This window comes from Nuphar pumila, chromosome 5 (genome assembly GCF_984573655.1).
Source record: "Nuphar pumila chromosome 5, dmNupPumi1.hap1.1, whole genome shotgun sequence".
Classification (NCBI taxonomy): Eukaryota; Viridiplantae; Streptophyta; class Magnoliopsida; order Nymphaeales; family Nymphaeaceae; genus Nuphar; species Nuphar pumila.
The window spans coordinates 122,557,406-122,584,317 of NC_143253.1; the positions used below are offsets into that span (position 1 = coordinate 122,557,406).

Below are 26,912 nucleotides of genomic sequence, written 5' to 3' on the forward strand. Positions count from 1 at the left end.
ACGTTCACCATCCATTTTATTTATTTTCATGTTTGACCTGGGTTTGGCATCTTGAATGGGTTGGGTTGCGTCAGTAGTTAGTTGGTGTAGTCCCTCAACTATCAACTATGCAGCAGACAAACTTTGGTTAGCTCAGTCCAGAGGCCAGTCTAGATTTCCATAAGGGCTCTTATTTTCTTTTGCAAAGGTATTTCAAGGAGTATTTTACTGCTTTGTAATTTGAAGGACTCTGTGATTTTGTCCATAAAAGGCACTCAGCTCAGTGCCAAATGTAGATGAGCCAGCTAACTTAAATCATTTCTTAGAAGTAATTGATGCAAATCTTAGTTACTCCTTTTAAATGTAGTAACGCACCTGATTACCGTTACAAAGTTTGCACCATATTAATTCACGCCTAGTGAGAGAGAGAGGCTGCAGATTGCAATCCCTAAAACAAAGCAAACCCACTTTGACGGCTAATGAAGAAGAAGCCAAACAATAAAAGATGGGAGGAAGAAAGAGAGGCTTCATCCCTGTAAAGCCTATGCAATTCTCTTCTCTCCCCACCATCACCACTACCTTCTTCGTTATCATTGCCATCTCCTTCTCCTCTGGCCTTGAAAGGACTGAAGGCCATGATTACAAAGACGCTCTCTCGAAGGGCCTCCTCTATCTGGAGGCTCAGAGATCCGGCCACCTCCCGTACAACCAGCGAGTCACCTGGCGCGATCATTCTGGACTCACCGATGGGCTGGAGCAAGGAGTATAAATTCTCTCCACTCTTTCTTCTTTCTTCTTCCTTACCAACGGGCGCCGTCTGACTGGGGGATGCTGGTTTCTTTATGTAATGCAGGTGGATCTTGTAGGTGGGTATTACGATGCTGGTGATCATGTCAAATTTGGATTACCTATGGCTTTCACGGTGACGATGTTATCATGGAGCATCATCGAATACGGTGATCTAATTGAAGAGACGGGAGAGATGACCCACGCTCTCGAAGCAATCAAATGGGGCACGGATTATTTCATCAAAGCACACACAGATCCTAATGTGTTATGGGGAGAGGTATAAAATCTTTTTACATATGTCTTCTCAAAATTAAGCACGCTTAAACTAGAACAGTACTGCCAGGATCATAAGAGGTTTGTCGGTGGCTAAGTTCCTAAACTTGTGACAAAATTGCAGGTTGGGGATGGGGACACGGATCACTATTGCTGGCAACGGGCAGAGGACATGACTACCTCAAGACAGGCCTACAGGGTTGATGCAGAGCACCCGGGATCAGATATCGCCGGAGAGACGGCTGCAGCGATGGCAGCAGCATCCATGGTGTTCAAGAGGTTCAACCCACATTATTCTCATCTCCTGCTGCATCATGCCCAAGAGGTGAGTGGGGTAATCCCCCAACCAAACATACCAATTCCCAATCAAATTTAGGCCACTATTGAACCCCTGCTCTGAAATTGTTGGTGTCCATTCTATGTAGCTATTCACGTTTGCAGACAAGTATAGAGGAAAGTATGATGATAGCATTGAGATTGTGAAGAATTACTATGCGTCAGTAAGTGGGTACAAGGATGAGCTGCTGTGGGCTGCCCTGTGGCTGCACCAAGCCACCGGCAAAGCTGACTACCTAAAGTACGCGGTAAACAATGCCGATTGCTTCGGCGGCACTGGTTGGGCAATCACTGAGTTCAGCTGGGACGTCAAGTATGCCGGAGTTCAAATTCTTGCTGCGAAGGTACGGATCGCATTGCTGGTTCTGCATCTTGTTCTGTGTCTTGTCATTGAATCGGAGTCCATGTACTCTGCAAAGACTTGCATGGGCTCCTAGTTGGTCATGGACTTCTATCAGAGCCTATTGACTCTACACGTTGGTGTAATAGTTGGTAGAAGTAAAGAAGGATGGTTTAATTTGAAGGAAAAAAGTGCTCTGTCTTTGCTTCTTTTGGGATGAAAAGGATGCCCAAGTCACTCAGTTTTGGGATGGTTTGAAACAGTATGCTTAGATGTTGTGGGACCCAGGACTTGGATGAATTGGCCAGAGTTCGGGCCAAGAGTTGCCTTGACCAAGGCTAGGGATACTCCAAGAGACTGTGTTTGTGATTGAGCATAGTGAGTCTGGTCGGTTTCGACCGAGTCCATTAGAGCCAAATTGACAGATGAGACCTAGGTATCCACTGCCGACTTGGTACTGAATTATTTCCTAATCTTGAGCCTTGAGCCGTTGTAGATTGGACCAACCAAACCATTCACTAAAAAATGAATCTATTGATCCTAGCTATGTGAACCTGCTACGAGGGAAAGCTTTGAAGTGAATAATCTATTGTTCAATGGTACAGGTGTTTGAGCTAATCAAGACAGCTTATCATTTTGAACTCACAAAGGAAGCTTGTTCACTTCTATATTCCTTATTGGAATTGGTAGATCACTCCCTTGTTTCGGGTGTTTAGAATTTGTATATAATCTAGAGAAACTGTCCATGGGATTGAGACATACCTAAAAGGGCATGTTTGCGTAGCAGGTACTACTGGTATTTCAAGTTTGACTGTGCTTTTGTGCAATGACGTTGTTTTATAGTGACAGCCTAACTATCATGCCAGATTGAATAAAATCATGTGTGTGTGTGTTAGGAGAGCAGATCAGGTCATATTGTATATAATCGATTGTTAGTTTAGATGCAATCCCAACTGCACATCTCACTTTGGAACCATGACAGTGGGGCCCAAGCACATCTCCATCAAGTGAGATGTGTGGCCGGGATTGAATATAACGACGGACGGATCGGTCATATAACAATGACCTGATCTGCTTTCATGGCCAGACGGCCGTTTAGGCTGTCCCTATATAGCTCAATGCAGCACATATTAATAAAGCTGATTGAAGGTTCTGTTGTTTAGAAGAGTAATTGATTGACTTGGTTATTGACCATTGACACATCATGTCTGTGATTTTAGGTGTTAATGGAAGGAAAACACAATGAGTATGCCAAGACACTGAAGCGATACCAGTCTAAAGCAGAGTACTACTTGTGCTCTTGCATACAAAAGAACAGGGAGAGCAACGTTCAACTCACTCCTGGAGGCCTTCTTTTCATCAGGCCATGGAACAATATGCAATACGTGTCTAATGCAGCATTCCTCCTCACCACATACTCAGACCACCTAAGGCAGTTTAACAAGACCCTCTACTGTCAGAACCAAACTGTGGAGCCAGATGAGCTCATGGACTTTGCCAAGTCTCAAGTTGACTATATCCTGGGCTCGAACCCGATGGGAATGAGTTATTTGGTGGGCTTTGGTCCAAAGTACCCAAGATTTGTCCACCACAGAGGTGCATCAGTCGTTTCGTACCGGGTGAACCCTGGGTTCATTGGGTGCACCCAGGGGTACGACAACTGGTATAGTCACCGCGACCCAAATCCGAACATCCTAGTAGGTGCGCTTGTCGGTGGACCAGACTCACAGGACTTGTTCAATGACGACCGTGCGAACTACATGCAGACTGAGGCCTGCACCTACAACACAGTGCCTCTGGTTGGGGTCTTTGCCAAGTTAAGCCATGACAGGGACAATAGGCTACTCCCCCACAAAGACCAACAAATTTCCTCTTTCTAGAAATTAAGAAAATTCATTTCAATATAGATACAAGATTTCGTTTTGAAATTGCTTGTACGTAATTTATGCAGCATGTAAGAAATTAATCATAGCCTTTCATTTCTCTTATGGTATAGCTATTAAGAGAAAGTATACCTATCTATGTGAATGGAAAAAAATTAATTCATGGCCCTTCTTTTTTCCCTTCTATGATAACAACTCTTTCGTTTCCTTTTTTATTTCTTCATTTGAAAGGAAATCATATTCAAATAGTTTGATAGGAAGAAGAATATTTTATTGTCGTATTGAGATTGCGCAATCTTTCCTACTATCTGTCATATAAATCTACCGGTTCCAAAATGTGAAGCATTAAATTTTGGACCCACATGAAAGAACCACAACCATAGAGAGTTTTTTAATACTACCAATTATCTATTTCAGTACTAGAGAGAAAACAAACATGGTTTCTGTAGGATGAACATTGTGGGCACCTTTGTGGCCCAAGATGAAGAGAGAAAGTTGACCCAACACTTAGTACTGCTACTGTTTTTCTAATGATATTTGGGAAATTACACCTTGTTTTTGAGTAGTAAACAAAACAACCCTGTTCTCATTGATTTTTCAGTGTGGTTCAAACCAAGGAGGCCCCACTGACATGAAGTATATGAAAAAAAAAGTGTAAAGAATGCCACAAAAAACGGAAAAGCCAAGAAAAGTTGTTGGTTAGACTTTGTTCTCATTGAACAGAACTCCACCAAGTTTGCATTGATTTACGGTAGGCACAAACAAGGCACTTGATTTTGCATGCCTTCTTTTATGGCGTGATTACATCTGTAGGGCTAGTGAGGACAAACAGTCTCTTTTATTTTATCTGTTTTTGTTTTTTCTAATATCATGTCAAGAGACGTGATGTTTTCAGTGCATACCTTGAACCTATGAACGTGCAGCATGGTCAGGTGGGCCTACTTTGCAGGGTATTTACTTTTCTTTTGGTAAGTTTCTAGCTAGCTAGCTAGCCAGGGGTATCAATGGGTCGGGTATGACCTGATCCAGAACGGTACCAGATCCAATAGTGATAAAAATGAGTCAGACTCGGTTTGCATCTATCAATTACCGAGTCCAGTCTAAGAAGATCTAAGATAATCAGATCTGGATTCAGATTGGGAGGCAGATGGGATCGGCTAAGACCAAATTCAGATCCAACTACCTTAAAGTCCAACATTTACGTATGCTCGGATCCATATTTTAGTCGGATTCAGATTTTATTCGAACTTGATGTTGGATTCAGGTGCAAAACTTGATACCGAGCTTGGACCTGATTATTAATTAGATCTTACTTTAGCTACCATATTTGACTAAACAGATTCAGATTCAGTCGGATATTTGACATGAATCCAAACCATTAACATTCCTAGGATCTGATAGGATACAGCATTGGTAACAAAGAAGGATGTATCCACCAGGGGTTTTCCTAGCTTGAACAAGGGTTCCTCATCATCAAAAAAAAAAAAATTAAAGAAGGATGTATGATTAAGAATTCAGGTCAGACCCTATAGGGGGTATATGGATCCAGGTATGGTTTATGAAATTTTTATATCAGATCCAGGTCCAACCCGAGTTTCAATATTACAACAACAACAACTACGCCTTCATCCCAAAACAATTGGGGTCGGCGATATGAACCAACAAAGAAAATCATATTGGGTCTTCCACATGAATCCTTCTCCTCCATTCATTTTTATCCAATGCCATGTCCTCGGTGAGGTTCAAAGCATTCATATTCTTTCCTATCACCTCCATCCATGTCTTCCTAGGCCTACCCCGACCTCTTTTAACTAATATATTTTCCCATTTCTCCATCCTTCTAACTGGAGCATCATTAGGCCTTCGTCGAATATGTCCAAACCACCGTAAACGATTCTCTCTCATCTTATTTTCAATGGGTGCAATGCCTACCTTCTTACGTATCTCCTCGTTCCGAATCTTATCTTTTATTGTATTTCCACACATCCATCTCAGCATACGCATCTCAGCTACACTCATTTTTCGAATATGATGTCTCTTGGCAGCCCAACATTCCGTACCATATAGTAAAGCGGGCCTAATAGTCGTCCTATAAAACTTTCCCTTCAACCGCAATGACATTCTACGATCGCACAACACTCCAGTTGCACTCTTCCATTTCATCCACCCAACCTTTATCCTATGATTTACATCTCCATCAATTTCTCCATACTTTTGAATGATAGATCCCAAATATTTGAAAGAATCATCCACCGGTATTTCTTGCTCACCAAGCTTCACTACACTCCCATCTCTATTTCGTTGCTTACTAAATCGACATTCCATGTATTCTGTCTTACTCTTACTCAACTTAAAACCTCTTGCTTCCAATGTCTGTCTCCATAATTCTAACTTAGCATTAACCCCAGCTCTAGACTCATCAATCAAAACAATATCAAACCCGAGTTTCAATATTAAGATAAAAAAATGTTTGATGTAAAAAACATAAAAAAAAATATGACTTTACTTGATATGACCTGGGTTTGGTTTGTGTAATCTTTATATGACCCAGGTATGGCCTATTGTAGCTAGGTCCGGTTGGACACAGGTCTGGACCTAGTACCAGTACCTTAGAGTTGAATTTGGGTCCAGACCTTACCTCCAGTGAAGGCCCGACTCATTGACACCCATAGCTTTTAGAGATGTCAACAGATTTAGTTTGGGTCAGACATCCTGCTGAATATGAATCCAATTAGTCAGATTCGATATGGCGAGTAGAATCTGATTAATAATTGGATTCACATTTGGTATGCAGTTTTGTACCTGATGGGAGCTGAATCTGTGCCCGATGGATAATCTGACCAAATTACAGATAAGATATAGCAGATTTGCTAATAGGATCTGGATCTGGCATTATCTTTTCTACATCCAACTCTGAATCTTAACTTGAATCCAATTAGACTGGATCTAATTAGGTCGGATACCTTAATGCTTATATCCTGACCGAGTAAATGGTTAATTTTGGCTTAAGAGTGCAAATGGTTCTGATTCATTCAAATATTCGACTCGAGTCTATAAGTTTATTCCATGATATGGATTTTGAAATAAGATCCGAATTATGTTTAGTTCAAACTTCAGACATTACGGTGGGACTACGGACTACCCTCCGGTTTAGGTTTGGAATCAGCGAAGTGCATTATGTTGGAACTATAATCGGATCTGGATAAAATCTCACCCATTTGCAATTTTTACGTGTAAAACCCTTGTTTTCACTCTTCTTCTACCGGAATCAGGATTCAAACTTACTGTATTAGATCCAGTTTGGATCTGAATTCGGACTTGTTGCCCAGTATTCAGGTTCATATTTGGATCGACCATGAACCAGCCTTATTCAACCTATTTGTATCCCAATTTCGCTATAGCTAGCAATGGGTCTGATGGGAGTTGTCGAAGTGGGGGCCGAGGACTAGAGGGCTATTCCAATTATAGATTGCTCTCTCTCTCTCTCATTGAGTGGATTGTTGTCAATCTTCTAAGTTGTCGAAGTGCCCCGACCCAGAATCAACTTAATTTCTAAAAGGCAGATAAAGCACTCGTGATGAATTGAAAATGGGTCGGACCAGCCTTAATGCAATCACATTTGGATCAAGCTGCATGTGTTTTGATTGGGACTTTTTCCTATTAGCTATGAGAGTTTAGGGCTTTCATGTGGATTGGATTAAATTAGTCATGCTCTGTGTCACTTCTTCTTTTGCCATGCTCATTAATGGATCCCAAGGTGCTTGGTTTCATAGCTCAAGAGGGTTGAGACAAGGGGACCCGATATCTCCCTATCTCTTTCTCAATGTGATGGAGTGCTTTTCTCGGCGTTTGGCTTTCGCAAAAAAATTAAGAGTCTTTTCTTCCTCCTAAGATTATTAGGGCCTGTTTGGGATCAGTAGCTGGGATGGGCTTTAATGGAGTTTATGCATTTGAGGAAGTGGCAGGTGGTAGCTGCCAAATTCATTTAGGTTTCTCTTGTTAGAGTGTTTGTGCTCAACTCTCATTTAGGTCGGCAAGTTTCTTCTTTTTTTATTCAATATCTTGGGTTGCCTCCTTTTTATGGTAGGTTGAAGTCGGAGTGGTGTTTAGAGATTGTTAGCTCAAACCCCTAACTAGGGATGGCAGTGGACCGGGGGAAGCGGCGCCCCGTCCCGCCTTGCCCCATTTGGACCGGGGATGAAGGGTATGAAACGAAGATGGAGGCAGGGACGAAGGTTAAAATCCATCCCCGTTTGGGGATGGAGGCAGGGATGGACTTACACTTTTCCCCGCCCCGTCCCTGCCTAGCTCCACCCCGCCCCATCCCCAGTCCTTCTAAAGAATGGCAATAGACTACGGGGAAATGGGGGCCTGGCCCGCCTCATCCTCGTTTGAACCAGGGATGGAGGACATGAAACGGGGATGAAGGCGGGGGTGGAGGTTAAAATCCATCCCGGTGCAGGGATGGAGGTTCTAATCTTGAGATGATGCGGGGGTGGAGACCCTGTCCCCCGGCCGCCCCCCACCCCGGTCCATTGCCATCCCTATCCGGAACCATATTGAAGGTTGCTTGATTAATCGGCTGGCATTCCTATTAATTGGCTACTTTCCTTGTTATTGCTTAGGGTGGTGAAAGTTATGTTGGAGAGAGCACTTTGTGACTTCCTTTGGAATGGCCGTGATGACCGCACTCATATGCATCTCACTCAATGGGAGGTTTTGTGCCAGTCCAAGTTGGAGGGTGTAGTGGGAATTGGTCCTTTTTGTGAAGTAAATAAGGCTAACTTGGTTTTTTTGGGGTGTCTAATTCTGTCCAAAGAGTCTACCTGAACCCATTTCATGAGGGAGAAATAGTTAAAGAAGCACAGCATTTGGACCTATAGTAGTAGGTCCCATAAATCTTGGTCTTGGAAGGGCATTTTACGGGGCTGGTCTAGTGCTATGAATTATGTCCGTTGGCTGTTGCAGGATGGTCATACTTGCATATTTTGGACTGAGCCATGGTCATCTCAAATTTTACTAAACATTGTAGTGGCTGAAGACTATGATCTGGTGCGCAAGGATCTCCATTTATCGGTTGCTAATTTCATACGAACTCGCGGTGGTTTTGGTTCTGTCTTCCTCGCTTTTGAATTCGATCTCTTTTAGTTTGGGCCCAGATAAACTCGTGGGGAAACAAGGTTTTTGATTCAGTTCGTCGGGGTGTAATTTGAAAGGACCTGCGTGTAAGGTTAACTGTGGAGGATTGGCGCAAATATCTCTGGTATAAGCATGTTGTACCTAGAGCCTTATGGACAGTCTATATAGCTTGTGATGGTAGACTTCCCTAAGCTTGACAGGCTGCAGCATTGTGGCATTCAACTGGCTAACCAGGGTAGTGCTTTGTGTTTGTCTGAGGAGTCTAATTAATCAGCATATTTTTATTTCCTGTCCTGTGTGTGTCTAAGAAGATATGGAGGTTTATTTTGGACAGGTTTGGCTGCAATAGTGATGTATCTCGTTCGGTGATTCAGGAGCTAATCTGGTGGTTTGAAAAACCACTTAGTCTGGATTGGCTTTAGATTTGTTGGAGATTAACTTTTCATACTGTAATATAGAAGCTGTGGATGTTTCGTAATAGATCTATCCACGAAGAATGTAATCCTCATTGGCGTCTGTTGGTGAAGATATCTGGTCTTTTTTCTTTGAGAACTATGTGAACCGGGATTGGATTAAGGAGGAGCACAGTGCTTTGAATTGGTGGCTCAAAGTTGGGTTTATTCCTTCGAATTTTGATCTGCAATTGGTTTCTGACTCATCTGGTATGTATTCCAGGCTAGGTTTTGTCCTTCGGAATCATGTTGGAAGGAAGATGTATGCTGGGGTTTGTCATTCGGAAAAGGATAAAAATTTTCCTGAAACTCCTGTTCTTGAGCATGTGTTGAGCTCTATTTTTTCTGCTCCTTCTGAGCTGTCTGTCCAGTAATAACAGATCTTGGATTCACTGGTTGAGAACTATTTGTGAATGTTGGTGCAGGTTAGATCTCTGTTTTCCTAGTATTCAGAAGTGAGGGCCTAGAATATTTTGCTTGCCTGTATCTCCCTGTGTGTATGTTGGTTCGCTATTCTCCTTGTTACCTGATCTGTTTGACATGCACCTTTATCTATTCTGTTATTGAATAATAAGGGGTCCGCTCCCAGCTCTCTTTTAGAAAAGAAAAAAAAAGTGCATGTCCAATAATTGAACCAAGATTTGTCAAATGAAGTATAGGTCACAAATAAGTTTAAGCATTGGCGAACTCTGTGCCAGCAGCCGCAGTAAGACAGAGGATGCAAGCGTTATGAGTAGACAGAGGATGCAAGATTTGTCAAATGAAGTTAGGTTGTTGATGGCGGGAGATAAAAAGTCAGTAAGAAAGTTTATCTCATTAACTATTAATCATAGTTAAAAGGAGAATAGCTTCTAGAGTGAAATTGAATAACTGAAGATAAATTGGGTATGATTTTAAATTATATGTTTTCTAGGTATCAATTTGAATTATCAAAAAGAAATAAGGTATGTTCTGTAAATAACCACTGTCTTGCTATGAAAGTTTAAATCGATGTTGGTTGACCCCAAAAGTAATAAAATTTTCTAAAGGGAAAATTCCATCTAGCGACCAAACTTCTGTCCTTAATTTCAAATATGGGCCTCATGTTTCTGAATTGACAAATATGGCCCAAACTTTTCCTGAGGGTGCCTGAGAGGAATCATGGAATCCCCCCATTGCTCAAACCTCCTTCCACGAATAGGTGGTGGTTTGCAATTGCTATGCCGGTTCCTCTCTAGTTGAATCACCTTGAGTTCTCCGGTTACCACCTTTAAAGTGTATCATTGGTAAATCCTACCTGCAATTAACTTCAGAAGTCCAATCCAAACAGCTTGAAATGGATCTCGTAAATATTTAGCTGGATTTCCAAGGTGCTACCAAGCAAGCGAGAACTGTCAAATCCATACGTTGGTGCATTCATAGTTGCATTCCCAACGGCCAGTCTCCAAACAGAGCCTTCTCTCTAAGGTGAGGGTGCCCAATTGGATGCATATATATATATATATATATATATATATATATATATATATATATATATATATATATATATATATATATATATATATGTGGGTGCTTCTATGGTGGTATGCACTTGATTTATATAAATCTAAGCTCCAAATGCAAAATCTTACTTTTGAATCATGTTTAACATGTCTTGTTTTATTATTTTCATGTGTTAAAGTTGATTGAAATATGGTATTTTATATCATTTATAAACTAACCTTATTTTCATAAATTATGAGCGCTTCATTTTCACTGTCCCAAAATAAGATCTTATGATGTATTAGATATGATAAAACCTTCAAGCATATGAAATATAACATGCTAAATACATCTATGTTGTTGGATCCGTGATTTGGTGGTTAGATCATTACAAACCAAAGTATGGACCACTGCATGGTATCATGGTATAGAACCACTATATATGGGTTAATTTAACATTATAGTTGTGTTTATTATTAGATGAATTCAATCTTATTAAAATAACAAAAAATGCTCTTCAAAAATGATATTTTTAAAAATATATGATTAATTTTAAAGGTCAAAAAGATATATTTGATCAATTAACAAAGTTAATTTTTTTGAAAAAGGTGTTTGACTTTTCAATTCCCTTCAAGTTCAAGACTTGTAATGCCCAAAAAGTAGCCATGCATTTTTTAAAAGTATAATTTTTTAAAAGGTATTTTAGTTATTTTCATAAGATTAAATCTATCTAATGTTAAACACAATATATATAATGGGTTCATGTTGGCTATCCTCATGAGTAAGGAATCCTACAGTAAAAAATTGTAATACTTTTAATTTTCAATGAGAAATGATACAGCAACACTACAAAAAAGTTTATCTTTATTGCCGCAACATGGTTGGTAGGAGTTGTCAGTGCATGTTGCCTTGTGGTGGGACGTTACGAAGTTCAAAATACAATGGTGCATTGAATAATTGGTGGGGGTCTGCCTAACCCCAACTTGCCTTTAAAAAAAAATGCGCTAGTAAAGACAGGAAAAGTGCCAGTAAAGATTTTTACTGGCATTGGTGTTAGGTTAGTAAGTGCACCATAGTTGATTTTTTCATTATAGCCTTTATTTATGCAAAATGTTCATGCCAGTAAATATTATCTTTATTGGCACACAATTTGTGCCAATAAAAAACTCTTGCATTAATATGGCACCAATAAAAATATTTTCCTATATTTTAAATTTAATAATTATCTTTACAAGCACAAAAATTGTGTAAGTTTGTAAAGATATTTTTTCATATGTTAAATTTTAAAAAGTATATAATCTTTGTTGGCATAAAATTTTTCATGCTAATAAATATCTCTTTTCTAACAATTTTTTTGTGCTAGTAAAAATTAGATAATTTTTTTATTTTCTCATTATCAATCTATTCATTCATTCATTCATTTATAACCTACTCATATAAAAATTCAATAGCATATACATGTTTATTCATTCATGAACCTGCTTATACATTGATGAACTAACTTATTCATTCATAACTTGCTCATCGAATAACCTTACTCGACCTCCAAAAGATACATCTAAAAATTGGGAGCCAGAGATGAGATTGGAGATGGAGAACCCCTAAACACTCATCTATTTGCAACTAAGCTAGAAATTAAAATGCATATAAAGAAAAGCCGATTAAAATATTTGAGCACAATTTGTGTGTGTGTATATATATATATATAAATATATATATATATATATATAGTGCATAGGTGTTTGAACATTAAGTACTTGACATGTACTTGAACATGTTGGTCATTCATCACGCGCTTGATGAATGATCAACGCCAAAAATGAGTTTTTTTACCAAATGAGCATTAGTGATAAAAAAAATTACCGCTAAAGGTCAATAACGACGCTTTTTGTCACTTCGGGCAATAAAACTTCTTTTTGACATTATTTTTTTGTTTACATTGGCCGTCCATTAAGTGTATGATGGACAACCAACATGTTCAAGTAAGTGTCAAGTACCTACCACTTTATATATATATATATATATATAGAGAGAGAGAGAGAGAGAGGCCTAGAGTCGAACCCAACCCTGTGGACTGGGTTCCACACCTGCAGCAACAAGGAGAAGAAAAAGAAAAAGAAGATGAGGAAGAAGAAGAAAAAAAGAAGATACCGTAAAGTTGAAGGAGGTGTCATCGTCCGTCGAAAGAGATAAGGGCTCAGGGGAGGAGGCTTCGAGAGAAAGAGGAAGAATTTTTTTAGAAAGGATCTATCGAGCCCTAATTATAGACTCTATAACAACGACATAAATATCATCATCATAGAGTTTATAAGTACATCATATAATGGCGACATAAGAATGTCACCGCTATTGATTTATAACAAGTATATCATTAACGATGATATATAAGATCATCGTTACAAAGTAAACCCTATATCGGTGATATTTATATATCACTGTTATTAATCTTTAACGAAGAGATTATCGATCATTAATTAACTATTGTTATTAAAATATTTTAACAACAATATTTAAGAGCTAGATAATGTTATCGTTAAAGACATGTCTTTAACGACAATATATTTATGTTGCCGCTAGTACTTAACAAGTAGCAGGACAAAAAAATATGCCGTTATTGCACACTCTCTTGTGATGACTTTTGTTGTCGCTGTTAAAGGATCACAGCTATTGACCATCATCCTTGTAGTGCTGGCATATTTGTTTGCTTGTAAAGTTCATTATTTGTGAGCAATTGGGGCACTTGAGTCACCTGAAACTAAGGTAATTATGTTTGCGCTAAGAATACTTGTAAACACTTAGGCAAATTTTATTTGAATAATTGTTGGAATGTAGTATAATGACTAATAGCTTAAAAAAAAAAACTCATACATCATTTAAAGAGTGATTTTTTTATTTGAATAGTTGACTAAGTGCATTTTATTGCTTTTCTTTGTTGTTTGAAGCCTTTCTTGGCTTCTATTTTTTATTACGTTCTTAATGCAATGGTAGAACTTCAATATCTCTCAAGGAAAAAGGTGTGGAGGGAGTTAGAGTGATTATAGTATTGCCTCAGCTAGCCATTGAAACTGATATTGCTGTAATGTGTTATAAAATTGTAGAAATATTTTATTTTTCCTTGCCACCCTTAGTTGTACCAATACTTATTTTTTTTTAATGTTCTTTTGAGAAGCAGCGAAGGCTCAAGCCGTCGCCAACAGGACACTTTCGCTGATCCATCATCATTAATACATCAATTGTGTGGACCTACAGGGACGGTCAAAAAAAAAATAGTGAGGGGACTTATGTCCTGCCGTGCTTTTCAATCAATCCATGCACAAAACTCGCACAACACCATGCAGTCGTGTTGTAACCAAGGCCAGCTTTGCCCGATGGTGACAGTAGTACGTTTGGTATTGTTTTTTCCTCTTACTTTTTTAATGGGGCTGTAAGTGCTGACAATGCCATTAACCACAGCATTCAACTCAACCATTACACTGCAACCAACCAGATCCAATCTCTCCTTTCAGGTAAACTATAATGTGCCTTTAAAGTGTCCAATCTGCCCCTGTCGGAAGATACCCTTGGTGCTACCACGCGTTTGACCCACTTGTCAAACTTGTCCTAGCTAGTGTGCCAAAGGGTGTTCTTGACCAAGGACCCACTTGGTCGAACTTAACCAAGATAGTGTGCCAAAGGGTGTTCCATGGGCTAGATTGGTAAGGATTAGCTGTCAACGGGTTGGACCCTCGCTAAAATGGGTGGGTCCAAACTCAGATTTGACTAAGTGATATGGATATTGGATGCGAATTTGGGTCCAATCAAAATTTTCATAAGAAAAACCATAACCGGATACAATAAAAGTTATGTAAACCACACCCGCTCCATACCTGGTAAAATAATATTTTTTAAGTTTTTTACATTGAAAAATTATGGATCTTATTGGGAACTCAAGTCGGACCCAAGTTTGGTATAAAATTTCATAAACCATACCCGACCCATTTAACAATCACTTGGATGGTTAATGGGACCCTCTTCCTTGTAACCAAACCCTAACCCTATAAGATCTAGCAGGTAGACACCATTGAACCAAGCCTCAAAGGGATGACCTAATTAGCTGGTTTAGCATGCAAAATTAGATTATTGATATTTTGTCATTATGAATACACACTATGGGTAGTTTGGCAATTTTATTGAAAGCATGATGATGTCTGCTATGAAGTCCCATTAAGTTAGTTAGATGGAGGGATTTTGTAATTATGGTGCAAAATTAAGATCCCATTTTAATTAAAAAGAATTACTTAATGAGAGGGTTCAGGGAGAGGCAACATTTCCTGCGGTTTCTTGGCTTTTAAAAACTTTCCAGCTTGTTTGAAGGGGGCAGTAACATTGCTTTCCTTCTTTATTGTTTGTTTGTTCTTAAACATATTTTTCTACTTTGTTGACTAGTCTAGTTAATAGTGAAAAGGAACACGGCGAGTAATCCTTACGTTTCCTTTCACATTAAATGGGGCAAATTTTGTTATTCAATATTTTAAGCACAGGTCACAAATTTATCATTCTGCCCAACCATAAGAATGTTTTACACTTGTTCTTGTTGTTTGACAGCACTAAGATGACAGGCTTGGTTTTGAGAAAGCTTCTTCCTTAATGAAAATGACATCCATATGTGGTGTACACTTCCATTTTCTTTTATCTTGTTTGGGTTGGATTTTTCTTGTTTGCAGCACTTTTCAAATGAACTGTTCCAGTATTAGTATTGAAAATGGCCATTTTGGCAGAAACCCTGTACTTTTTTATTTCTGTTTTTCTTGTCCTATTCATTGCTGATCAATGATATTTAGACCATGACAAATTCCTTGTTCATTGGTTGCAATCTAATGTCAGTGACCCACACAAGCAAAGGCTAACTTTTTGCCCCCATCATCCTCTTCCCTATTTCTTGGGCACAAAGCTTTACAGTGGCTGAAGCCCCTTCTTGGAGGTAACCTAAAGTAGGAATCAACTAAGCACATGCATGGTACCTCTTTGGCTTGATTAAGCATCAGTACTAAGTTTGGTATAAGCAAACCGGCTTGCTAAGCATCAGTACTAAGTTTGGTATAAGCAAACCTGCTTGCTCTAGTCACTTGGGTTTAAACCAAGCTAGGTTGCTTCTGAAGTCAGACTGAATCAGTCCAGTTAGTTGGCTATGAAACAGCTCGACCTTGAAATGCTCTATCAACTCAAAATTTCCCATGTCCTTTCCTTTTTCATGGAAATTAAGAATAAAAGCAAAGCTTGGGCTGGATCCACTTGGTCCTCATTAAGCACCAATTTAGTCAAACCAAAACTATACTCATGCGACATGGCATGAATCATTTGTGACTCGACACGGACCTGGCCTATGTCACCATCAAGCCAATGTAGCTAAGTGGGATCTATGCTCAGCTAGTGAGCAATACTTGGTCCTCATTAAGCACCAATTTAGTCAAACCAAAACTATACGCGAACACATGGCATGACTCGTTCGTGGCTCGGCACGGACTTGGCCTAAGTCACTATCAAGTCTATGTAGGTAAGTGGGACCTATGCTCACCTAGTGAGCAACATTAAAACAAAACCTGGCTGAGTCACCCGAGACCCATACCCGCCTTGGCTTCAAGCATGGGTTTGGTATCAATCTGATTCTGACCAAGCTCCTAAAAAGAGAGGGGCGGTGCTGCTTTGGAGATGCGGGGGAAAGCAAAAGCATTACATTTTCGTAATTTTACAAATAGTTTGGGCTATCGTGCAACCAAACTGTCCGGTTTGAGAGGGAGCACTCTCTCTCTCTCTCTCAGAGGCTTCTTATTCATTCCCTCTCTGTCTTCCTTTTCCTCCTTTTGCTTCATTTGCTTTACCTTGTCTTCAATCGGTTTTGAACACCACCACCATCTTTCTTCTTCGTCTTAACCACCCACCAACACCATATTCGGCATCACCATCATCATTTTTGGTTGGTTTCAATGGCAGACATAAGCCACCCTCCAATGGAGCAACTCCAGGATCTTGAGTACTGCATAGACTCCAACCCACCTTGGCGTGAGTTCCCGTTGCTTTCCCTGTATTGGGTTTCTGTTGGTGCCTCTGTTTCAGTACTTTTCTCGTTGGGTAGTGCAGAAATGGGTGGGGTAATGCTGTAATGAAGCCTTTGTTTGAATCTTTTGGTGGTGTTATTTGTTTGCTGTTTCTTCATATTTTTGTTCCTTTTTTTGCTTTTGTATAGTTGCTTTCTGTTACAAATGGGTACATGTGGATATGTGAATGGTGTTTCCAGCATTTCTTATTGCATTTTTTCTCTCTTCCTGGACATGCTATAAACGGTTAATGGGCAGAGAGAGGAAGTCTTGTGACGCAAGATACATATACATGTGTGCATGTTTGTGTCTACGTTTCTTTGTTTCCCATTCATCACAAAAGATGCTCTTTAGCTGTATTTCATTCTATTGCGGTTGTTAGTCGTGGTAAGCAGTCAACTAATGGCTTGTTACATGTAGAATGTCAATGAGGGTAAATAGTTGTATACCTCGTCGGTTTTACCGACCAACGTCGTCCATGTAGCACCACAGACATTCCCTCGTTACATCTAGATATTCTGTTCTGTAATCAATGTTTTTTGGTACTCCTCACAGGCATCCAACGTTCACAAAAATCTATAAACACACAGTAGTTTTATCTTTAAGTTTTTCCCTTTCTTTTTTTATTTGGTTTTGAAGTTATACCTACATGTTTTTGTATGAATCATCAAGTATTTTAATCTACACCGCAATCTAGTTATATTTCTAGTTGGGACATTTCTGACGGAAAGCATTGATGTGTGTTAACTCTATAACCATTTCTAACGTCGGCACCTATGTCTGTGTCCAAGTAACATTGCATAACTAAAATCTCCAGAATTAGTTTTTCATGGCATAAAATTGGTCAAGAAATGATATCTTGGATATCATAGAACGGTTTGTAAGGAGTGTAAGCATCAAGTTCCGATGCTACTGGTTTCACATTGTTTTTTACTGCACATCTCATGAAGTTGTTCTGGTGGTCTAAAGCTAGAATTTCAACTAACTGAGCTGTTCACTTTGTGGGTTATTAGAGGTGTCATTTTATTTATATGCTTAGAAGTTGTCATCGTGGTGGAACGAGGATGTCAAATTAGCTATTAAGGTTAAAAGAGAGTGTTATAGAAATCTAAGTAAAAATCGTGATAATGAGAATTTGGAGAAGTATATGATAGCAAAGAAGGAAGCTAAAAAAGTAGTTCGGAACGCGAGGGATAAGGTATATAAGGAGGTTTATGACAAGTTGGATACCAAGGAGGGTGAGAAGGATATTTATAGGCTTGCAAAGATGAGAGATAGGAAATCGAGGGATCTGGGTATGGTTAGATGTATCAAAGATGAAACGCAAAGGGTTTTAGTCAAAGATGAGGAGATTAAGGAGAGATGAAAAGATTATTTTGATAAGCTATTTAATGAAAGTCATGCTCAGGAGGATCTTGGAGACTTTTCAATTCCTTTTCATGAGATGAATCGTGACTTCATGTGCAAGATTCAAAAGAAAGAAATTGCAGAGGCTTTGAAGAAAATGAAATCAAGAAGGGCAGTTGGCCCAGATGGTATACCTATCGAGGCTTGGAAATGCTTGGGAGAGAAAGGTTTAGAATGGTTGACAAATCTTTTTTAACAAGATTTGGCGGACAAATAAGACTCCTAATGAGTGGAGGAAGAGTACTTTGGTGCCTCTATATAAGAATAAGGGTGATATACAAGATTGCACAAACTATCGTGGTATAAAACTCATGAGTCATACTATGAAACTTTGGGAGAGGGTGATTGAGTCTAGGTTGAGGAAGATTGTCATGATATCGGAGAATCAATTTGGTTTTATGCCTGAAAGATCAACTATGGAAGCTATACATCTTCTTAGACAACTTATTGAGAGAAATAGAGAGAGGAACAAAGATTTGCATATAGTTTTTATTGATTTGGAGAAGGCTTACGATAGAGTACCTAGGGACGTTCTCTGGTGGACAATGATGAAGAAATGTGTTTCTCTCAAGTACATTAGTATAATTAAAGATATGTATGAAGGAGTAGTAACCAATGTCCGCACTTGTGGAGGGGTGACAACCAATTTTCCTATAACGGTTGGGTTACATCAAGGATCTGCTTTAAGCCCTTTCCTATTTGCTATAGTGATGGATGAGCTTACGAGATCAATTCAAGAAAATGTGCCGTGGTGTATGTTGTTTGATGATGATATTGTTTTGATTGATGAGTCTAGAGCTGGGGTTAATGCTAAGTTAGAATTATGGAGACAAACATTGGAAGCAAGAGGTTTTAAGTTGAGTAAGAGTAAGACAAAATACATGGAATGTCGATTTAGTAAGCAACGAAGTAGTGATGGGAGTGTAGTGAAGCTTGGTGAGCACGAAATACCGGTGGATGATTCTTTCAAATATTTGGGATCTATCATTCAAAAGTATGGAGAAATTGATGGAGATGTAAATCATTGGATAAAGGTTGGGTGGATGAAATGGAAGAGTGCAACTGGAGTGTTGTGCGATCGTAGAATGCCATTGCGGTTGAAGGGAAAGTTTTATAGGACGACTATTAAGCCCGCTTTACTATATAGTACGGAATGTTGAGCTTCCAAGAGACATCATATTCAAAAAATGAGTGTAGCTGAGATGCGTATGCTGAGATGGATGTGTGGAAATACAATAAAAGATAAGATTCGGAACGAGGAGATACGTAAGAAGGTAGGCGTTGCACCCATTGAAAATAAGATGAGAGAGAATCGTTTACAGTGGTTTGGACATATTCAACGAAGGCTTAATGATGCTCAAGTTAGAAGGATGGAGAAATGGGAAAATATATTAGTTAAAAGAGGTCGGGGTAGGCCTTGGAAGACATGGATGGAGGTGATAAGAAAGGATATGAATGCTTTGAACCTCACCGAGGACATGGCATTGGATAGAAATGAATGGAGGAGAAGGATTCATGTGGAAGACCCATAATGATTTTCTTTGTTGGTTCATATCGCCGACCCCAATTGTTTTGGGATGAAGGCGTAGTTGTTGTTGTTGTTGTTGCTTAGAAGTTGTCATCCTTCATGAGAGACAATTCGTACTTGGTACACCAGTTTCTAGGTTGAGTATAATTAAATGCTATGTTTGTAAGCTTGAAATTTTAACAACAATTCATGCTTAGAGTACAGGCTGTGGATAAGTCGCAGACTAGTCTTATATGAACATCTGAAGATGGGTGTTCTAGGAAAATTGTTTTATGGATTGTCGAATTGGCCTTCAATGCTGCCCAGCCTTCTCAAAATTGGTCCCTCGGGACTATAGAACGTAGAAGAGTTGGAATTTCTTCCATAATATACATCTAAAGGCATGCTAACTAAACCAAATAAGCCAAGAATTGGACGTTTCTTATATTTCATTTAAAGGGATGTTGGGTGATCAACCCTGTTTAATGAACCACTTGGTGGGAGGTTTGGAGAGAACAGAGTTACATGTTTGGGAGAGTTTCAGATCACTGTTTATCCTTTTATGCTCGAATATAATGAGAGATCAGCATTGACCACTATAGAACAGGTAGGCGTAAATCCCTCGTGATGAGTTCAGGTTGGATTGAACAGGATCAAAAGAATGGAGGCATGTAATGTATGAAGATCAAGGAATGGTGGATGTCCTAGAGATGTCTTATGCTTTCCTGAATCATTTTTGCGCCCATACAATTTTACACTTCATGGCCTGGTGTGTATTGTCACTTATTGGCTGCTCATGCTCAAGTATTCTTTTTGAGGATGGCATCAACATATGTCCATTAATGGAGCTATATTGAGACTGAAGATAAAACTCTTGTGCTGATGAGGTCATATAAATGTTGCTCTAATTTTCACTGGTTGAATTTCCTTAGCTTAGAGTATATCCAGGGAGTTTTTTAAGCAGTTAAACATTGCTGAAGTTAACGACAACCTCAGATCTATGATTTTGATATTTAATTTCTCTGTAAGGGAAAACCTTGGGATGCTCTGACCAATACCAGAGACTTCATTCTGCTTTCTGGATGGACTCTGTAGCCATATGTTAAATGTCTTTCTGTATTTCAGTCATGTCTCTCATCACCTCCTAACTCTTGCAAATTTCCACCACCAAGTGATTCAAAGCTTTATTTGATACCTTCCAATCCCCAGACTGCATGAACAGGAGGTTTTGTATTGGTGCAGTTTACTAGCTAGCATTATTACTCTTCTAGCGAAATGCTCTCATGCCTGGAAACATGTCTGGAATCTGGTTAAGCGGAAACACAAAAGCACAGACAAGATATGATTAGGATGCTATGTAATGCAAGGGGATACCTTGTCTTCCAGATTGCATCCATTTGTTGCCTCAATCTTCTCTCTCAATCTGTTTCTGACCATCTGGTGTACCGAAGATGTCTAATCAGATGACTGAGGTTGGGATCTAAAAGTATAGAGTGCTCTTGGTGTCAAATGTCAATCACCCCTGCAATAACAATCAGGGAAGTCATGAAGTGTGTTCCTGACCATCTGGGTCTTAATTTTATTGAGGCTGGACTGCTGTGTTCTGCAGCCTTCCCTGCAATGCGGGGCAAAGAAGTTGTGAATGGTGCTCCTGAATACCAAATTGGTTTTAGAAAATGCACTTCATGCATCAACTTAAATTCATAGTTTTTCTCTTTTAAAAAAAAAGGGTGTTTGTGTTTTTGCCAATTTCTGTTCCTTTCTTTTTTTCCATTTTTCTTTTATTTTTTATTTTCATTAGCCTGGCTTACAATTTACAAAGTTTTGCTTGGTCTGCAGCTGAGACTATAATCTTGGCATTTCAGAACTACATCTTGATGCTGGGCACTAGCGTGATGATTCCTTCAATGCTTGTTCCGTTGATGGGTGGAAATGATGTATGTTGTCTTTATAAGCCGAAAAGAAATGCATCATATAGGTTCCATCTCCATTCATTGGTTTATTGATGGGCCTTTTCATGCCATGGCTTTACAATCATTACACAGGATGACAAAGTTCGGGCTATACAAACTCTGTTATTTGTGGCTGGACTGAACACACTATTGCAAACATTGTTTGGAACACGACTGCCAACAGTAATAGGTGGTTCATATGCTTTTGTTATACCAATACTCTCCATAATATATGACTCATCACTGCAGCGAATACCTGATCCCCGTGAAGTAAGACATAAATAATGGTTTTTTCTTAATTGTATTTATGATGTTCAATTTGTTCTTTTCCTACTATTTGTTGACATCGTGAGATGCATTTCTCTCTTTTAGAGGTTTATACAGACCATGCGAGCAGTTCAAGGGGCAACTATTGTTGCATCAAGCTTGCAGATAATTCTGGGTTACAGCCAGGTTTGGGGAATTTTTTCTCGGTATGTTATACAAGCTTCTAATCTTTGGGATATTAGACGATGCTTGCATGGAAGGTCATTGTCTTGTTCTCTGTGATTTCTTTTTGCAGGTTTTTCAGTCCTCTTGGTATGGCACCTGTCATTGCCTTGGTTGGTCTTGGGTTATTTGGGCGAGGCTTTCCAGTGGTATTTGAGTTTTCCATTGCCTCAAATTGGTATTATTTTATTTTATCTGAATTTTTAATGTCCTTAGTGTTGGTTCTCAGTCCATTTCTAATGCAGGCGGCAAAGTGTGTTGAAATTGGCTTACCAATGCTTCTTGTAACCATAGGGCTTTCTCAGGTGTGCTACTTGTTTCTGTCAATTTCCCTTTTGGATTAAGTATATGCTGCTTTATTTCTGATTTGTTTGTTTGAGATTTGCTTCATCTTGAATGCAGTACTTGAAGCATATTAGGCCAGTAAGAGATGTGCCCATATTCGAACGCTTTCCCGTTCTTATTTGTATCAGCATCATTTGGCTATATTCCCATATCCTAACTGCTGGAGGGGCCTATCGACATAGTCCAGATAAAACTCAAATGCACTGTCGCACTGATAAAGCCCATCTCATATCTTCTGCACCTTGGTTAGTAACAGGTGCATCATTTGTTTGATGAGTATTTAGGAAAATGGTGGTTTTCATTAATTGCATCATAATCTTTGCAGGTTCAAATTCCCATATCCTTTACAATGGGGCGCACCAACATTTGATGCAGGGCATTCCTTTGCTATGATGGCTGCAGTTCTCGTCTCACTGATAGAGGTACTCTTCTGGTGTATTCCTTTGAACTTCTCGACTCACAGTCGTCCAGCCTGAACTTGTTTATGCCAGTGCAGTCAACAGGTGCTTATAAGGCAGCATCTCGGCTGGCTATTGCCACACCACCTCCTGCCCATGTTCTTAGTCGAGGTATTGGTTGGCAGGTGAGCTGACCAAAGTTGCTCTCATAATCTTACTTTTATGTGATTTATTTTCTTTGTTTCTTAAACTTACATTGCAAATTAATCTAAATCTTTTTTTCCGGGCATTTTATACACACACTCAGTCACAGATACCAGTGATATTTTGTATCGTGATATCATGATGTGTTCACAAAGCAACATGGTATGTATAATGTCAGGATATTTTGAAAATGTTGCTAATCTTTGCACTATTGTCTGCAACTTAAGTACAATTTTCTTAATTATTTTTCTGTGATTTTACAAGTTTTTTCTTTTTTTTAGATTTTTGTAAAAAAAATACTAGAATCTACTTGTTTCTCTTTTGTGTTATATTTTCTTTTCTTAGGTTTTCCCTAAGATTTATCTCAAAATGCACATTTTTCCATGTGTAAGTGAAACGGTTCCTACTAGTGTAGGGTTAATTTGTTACTCTGTTTCTCTTCTATCTGATAGGTTCATTCTTGATAATTATCTATTTTTCTTATCAGGGTATAGGTATCCTTCTTGATGGCCTTTTTGGGACAGGGACTGGTTCTACCGTTTCTGTGTAAGAGCTCAGTACAAGCTTGCTATGAAAGATAATTTCTCATATTATATGTATGGTTTTTTGTGCATTACATTTAAAAACTTTGTTTTGAAATTCCAGTGAGAATGTAGGGCTACTGGGGCTAACTAGAGTTGGTAGCCGCAGAGTAATTCAGATTTCTGCTGGCTTCATGATATTCTTCTCAATTTTAGGTGGGTTTGGCCTCAATTTTAATTATTCATTTTCATCCAGGTTTAACCTCCACTCTAATCGTTCTATTCTGTTTTTTTTTTTTTTCTGCAGGAAAATTTGGAGCACTGTTTGCATCCATACCATTTCCGATATTTGCTGCATTGTACTGTGTGCTTTTTGGTCTTGTAGGTCTGTAATTTGGTGTTTGTATGTTAGTGGCTGCCTTTATCAAATTGGCTTCTCATTGGATTGTTTTTCATGTTTCTTTCAGCGTCTGTGGGGCTCTCTTTTCTCCAGTTCACCAATATGAATTCTATGAGAAATCTTTTCATAACTGGCCTTTCTCTCTTCCTCGGATTGTCCATTCCACAGTATTTCAACGAGTTCTGGCTCTCTTCTGGCCATGGTCCCGCACATACCAATGCAAGCTGGGTTAGTTTGATGACACCATTGTTTCCTTTGGAGGCCTTCATATTTTACCTATGAAATTCAGTTTGCTATTATTTGACGACTTTCGGTATGATCTGTTCACTTGTAGTTCAATGCGTTTCTGAACACTATATTCTCATCACCTCCAATTGTGGGATTGATCGTTGCCGTGTTTCTGGACAACACAATGGAAGTGGAGAAATCAAAAAAGGACAGGGGGATGCCTTGGTGGGTGAAGTTCAGAACATTCAGAGGCGATAATAGGAATGAAGAATTTTACATGCTGCCATTCAACCTCAATCGGTTCTTCCCGCCCACTTAGCGGGCCCTCTGTGCAGTCAATGACAAATTGCTTTTTTGGATCAGCAGCAGCTGTGCCTGTTCAATTTGGGAAGAAGCCCACCCAGCTTAATTATCACACCGTCGACACGGAGAGCATCTCACGCTTTAACCTGTAATTTGGAGCCATCACGACCACTCCCTCTGTTGTCTCGCTATCTTAATCTTTTACTCTTGTGTTCATATGTGGGGGCAGACATCATCACATTGGGAGTGCCTGTATCCTATTCTGGGTTTTGCTCCTCAAGTTATGGCACAAGATTTCAACATGGCTCGTAATTTAATTCCTGGGAGCTTTATGAAAAGTGAATTCTCACAGCATGTTAACTGCTTACAGGACCAATTGGCTTTTCCATCTTGAAGATAAAAATTGGGCAGCTGATAGAATCGCTGAGAGATCACATGATCTACCAAATCACAAATGGGGAAATGCTCTCACCCCCACCGTCCATTGTTTTGATCAACGTGCACTGTCATGGCTGCCAATGATGATGTCATCAGCACCTTTATGGTGGGCCCTGCCACTTGTACAGAGGACAATGATATCAATGGACGGTGCGGGTGTTAGAGAATTTCCCCACTGATTTGTCAGTTCACCTGATCTTTCAAAATCACTGCCTGTGCACGCCCGCATATGTGTGTCTGAGAGAGAGAGAGAGATTGATTTACAAAAATCAGCGTGGAAGTTGCCCAACATTGGCATTATCATATTCGACCGCTTTAACTGAATGTTTTTCAAATACTCCTTGAGGTATGAAAACACGTCTTTATTCTTTTTCGTAAAGCAACTTATTTTATGCTTTCTTATTGTCTTTTATTAAACAAATCAACAATGAAGGCATTACAGACACTTTTTTTTACTAAACAAAGATTAACTGCTGAATGATTTTAGGACCAAGTTCTTTGTAACATAATTATAAAAAACAGACAGCTAAATATAATATGTAAGATGTTAGGTTCAAATGACTGAAACATCCTCAAAAACATGTGTTTTAAAAGTATGTGATTACTTTTAAAATATTATTTCTGCCTTGAAAGTATAAAAGAAAAAGTCAAATATACATAGGTGTATGTGTGCCCAACGAGCCAGGATCAGGTGCATCACATGGCACACTTTGAAGTGTGCCTCTGCACCTGATGCCCTCCATCTTTGGCTGACAGTTGTCAGTTGTGGGGCCCAAAATCTGATGGAGGGCAGCCAGGTGCAAAGGCACACTCAAAGTATGCTATGTGATGCCACCTGATCCTGGCTGATTGGAACGAGGGATGACAATGATTAGTGTTGGACCATCCAACCATCCATTCGTAACTTGAGCGACTTGTTCATGTCACCAAGTAATGGGACGTTGCAGTTTCGAAACCCTTGGATATATGTGTACCCATGGGTAGCAGTTAGCATCGCATTCAATCTCAGTCGTTAGTGTTCACCAGCAGCATATTCATATGCATAGTAAGCCAATTATTAGAGCAGTAAGGGTGGGAATTCTATAACATGTATAATGCTTGAAAAAAGAATGCTAATTCTGCTATATATATATATAATGTTTAGCTATGGCAGTTCATCTTGAGCAATGCTAACCTTTATAATCTTTCAAACTGTCATAAATGTTGTTCTGGGTGAACCCTCACCGAAAACCATGTCATTTAATGGGTTTACCTTCCTGTAAAACTCAGGGTTGAAGACACAACCACCCAGCTTTATGTGCCCCAACCGTGATAAAGCAACGGCAGGCCCCATGCACCAGCAGGATTCAATCATGGGCCTTCAGCTTGACACAGGACCCCACTGACCACATGGGTAACCACTGTGATGGTTTCTGGGTGATTTCTTGAAGTAATATCCAAGTAGTTTAAAAAAAAACTGTTTTTATCAAAAGAATTTCGACATATTAAAAATTCGGGACATTATAAATACATTCATTGCAAGAAATTATTAGCATGCTCAAAATACAAATACTATAAATAAAATCATAATAAATAAGCTGGGTAAGATACTAGCAAACAAGTACCAGTCCCATATCATTGGAGGACGAGGGAAGGCTCCTCCCTTCTCTAGTTAGGAGACCACCTCGCTCTTGTGTTTTTCACTTTGGTTATGACAGCGTTCACGTGGCGGTACCACGCAAACCACTATCTTTTGAACGTTATTTTAATATTCTTTTGTAATTTGAGTGAGTCGTGAAAGTGGGCACAAAATTACTCTTATATAGAAATCTATAACTTGGGTTATCACTAACCCACATTGAGTTAGTGAGTAAAATGTATGAATTTACCATCAAATCTTTTTTTCCACTTTTCTGGCTTTCCCACCTTTTAATTTTTAACCTTTTCTCACCCCTTACAACGCATAGCAAAGGCTTCTCTCTCTCTCTCTCTCTCTCTCTCTCTCTCTCTCTCTC

At 39.2% G+C, this 26,912-nt stretch overlaps 2 protein-coding genes across 2 annotated transcripts; both read left to right on the forward strand.

Annotated features, from left to right (window-relative positions):
- The first annotated feature begins 484 nt into the window (after positions 1–484).
- LOC149838467 (endoglucanase 11-like) lies at positions 485–3,776 on the forward strand. Its single transcript, XM_090008258.1, has 5 exons — positions 485–742; positions 833–1,045; positions 1,166–1,366; positions 1,467–1,721; positions 2,938–3,776. The coding sequence occupies exons 1-5, from the start codon at positions 485–487 to the stop codon at positions 3,595–3,597; spliced, it is 1,587 nt and encodes a 528-aa protein (XP_089864384.1). The 3' UTR covers positions 3,598–3,776.
- Positions 3,777–10,293: 6,517 nt separating this feature from the next.
- On the forward strand, positions 10,294–24,818 carry LOC149838468 (nucleobase-ascorbate transporter 1-like). Its single transcript, XM_090006605.1, has 15 exons — positions 10,294–10,315; positions 16,623–16,691; positions 21,480–21,577; positions 21,686–21,862; positions 21,965–22,065; positions 22,155–22,230; positions 22,327–22,386; positions 22,484–22,671; positions 22,752–22,848; positions 22,923–23,009; positions 23,516–23,574; positions 23,674–23,765; positions 23,857–23,934; positions 24,017–24,177; positions 24,284–24,818. Exons 1-15 carry the CDS (start codon positions 10,294–10,296, stop codon positions 24,494–24,496), a joined length of 1,578 nt encoding a protein of 525 aa, XP_089862731.1. The 3' UTR covers positions 24,497–24,818.
- The last annotated feature ends 2,094 nt before the right edge of the window (positions 24,819–26,912 follow it).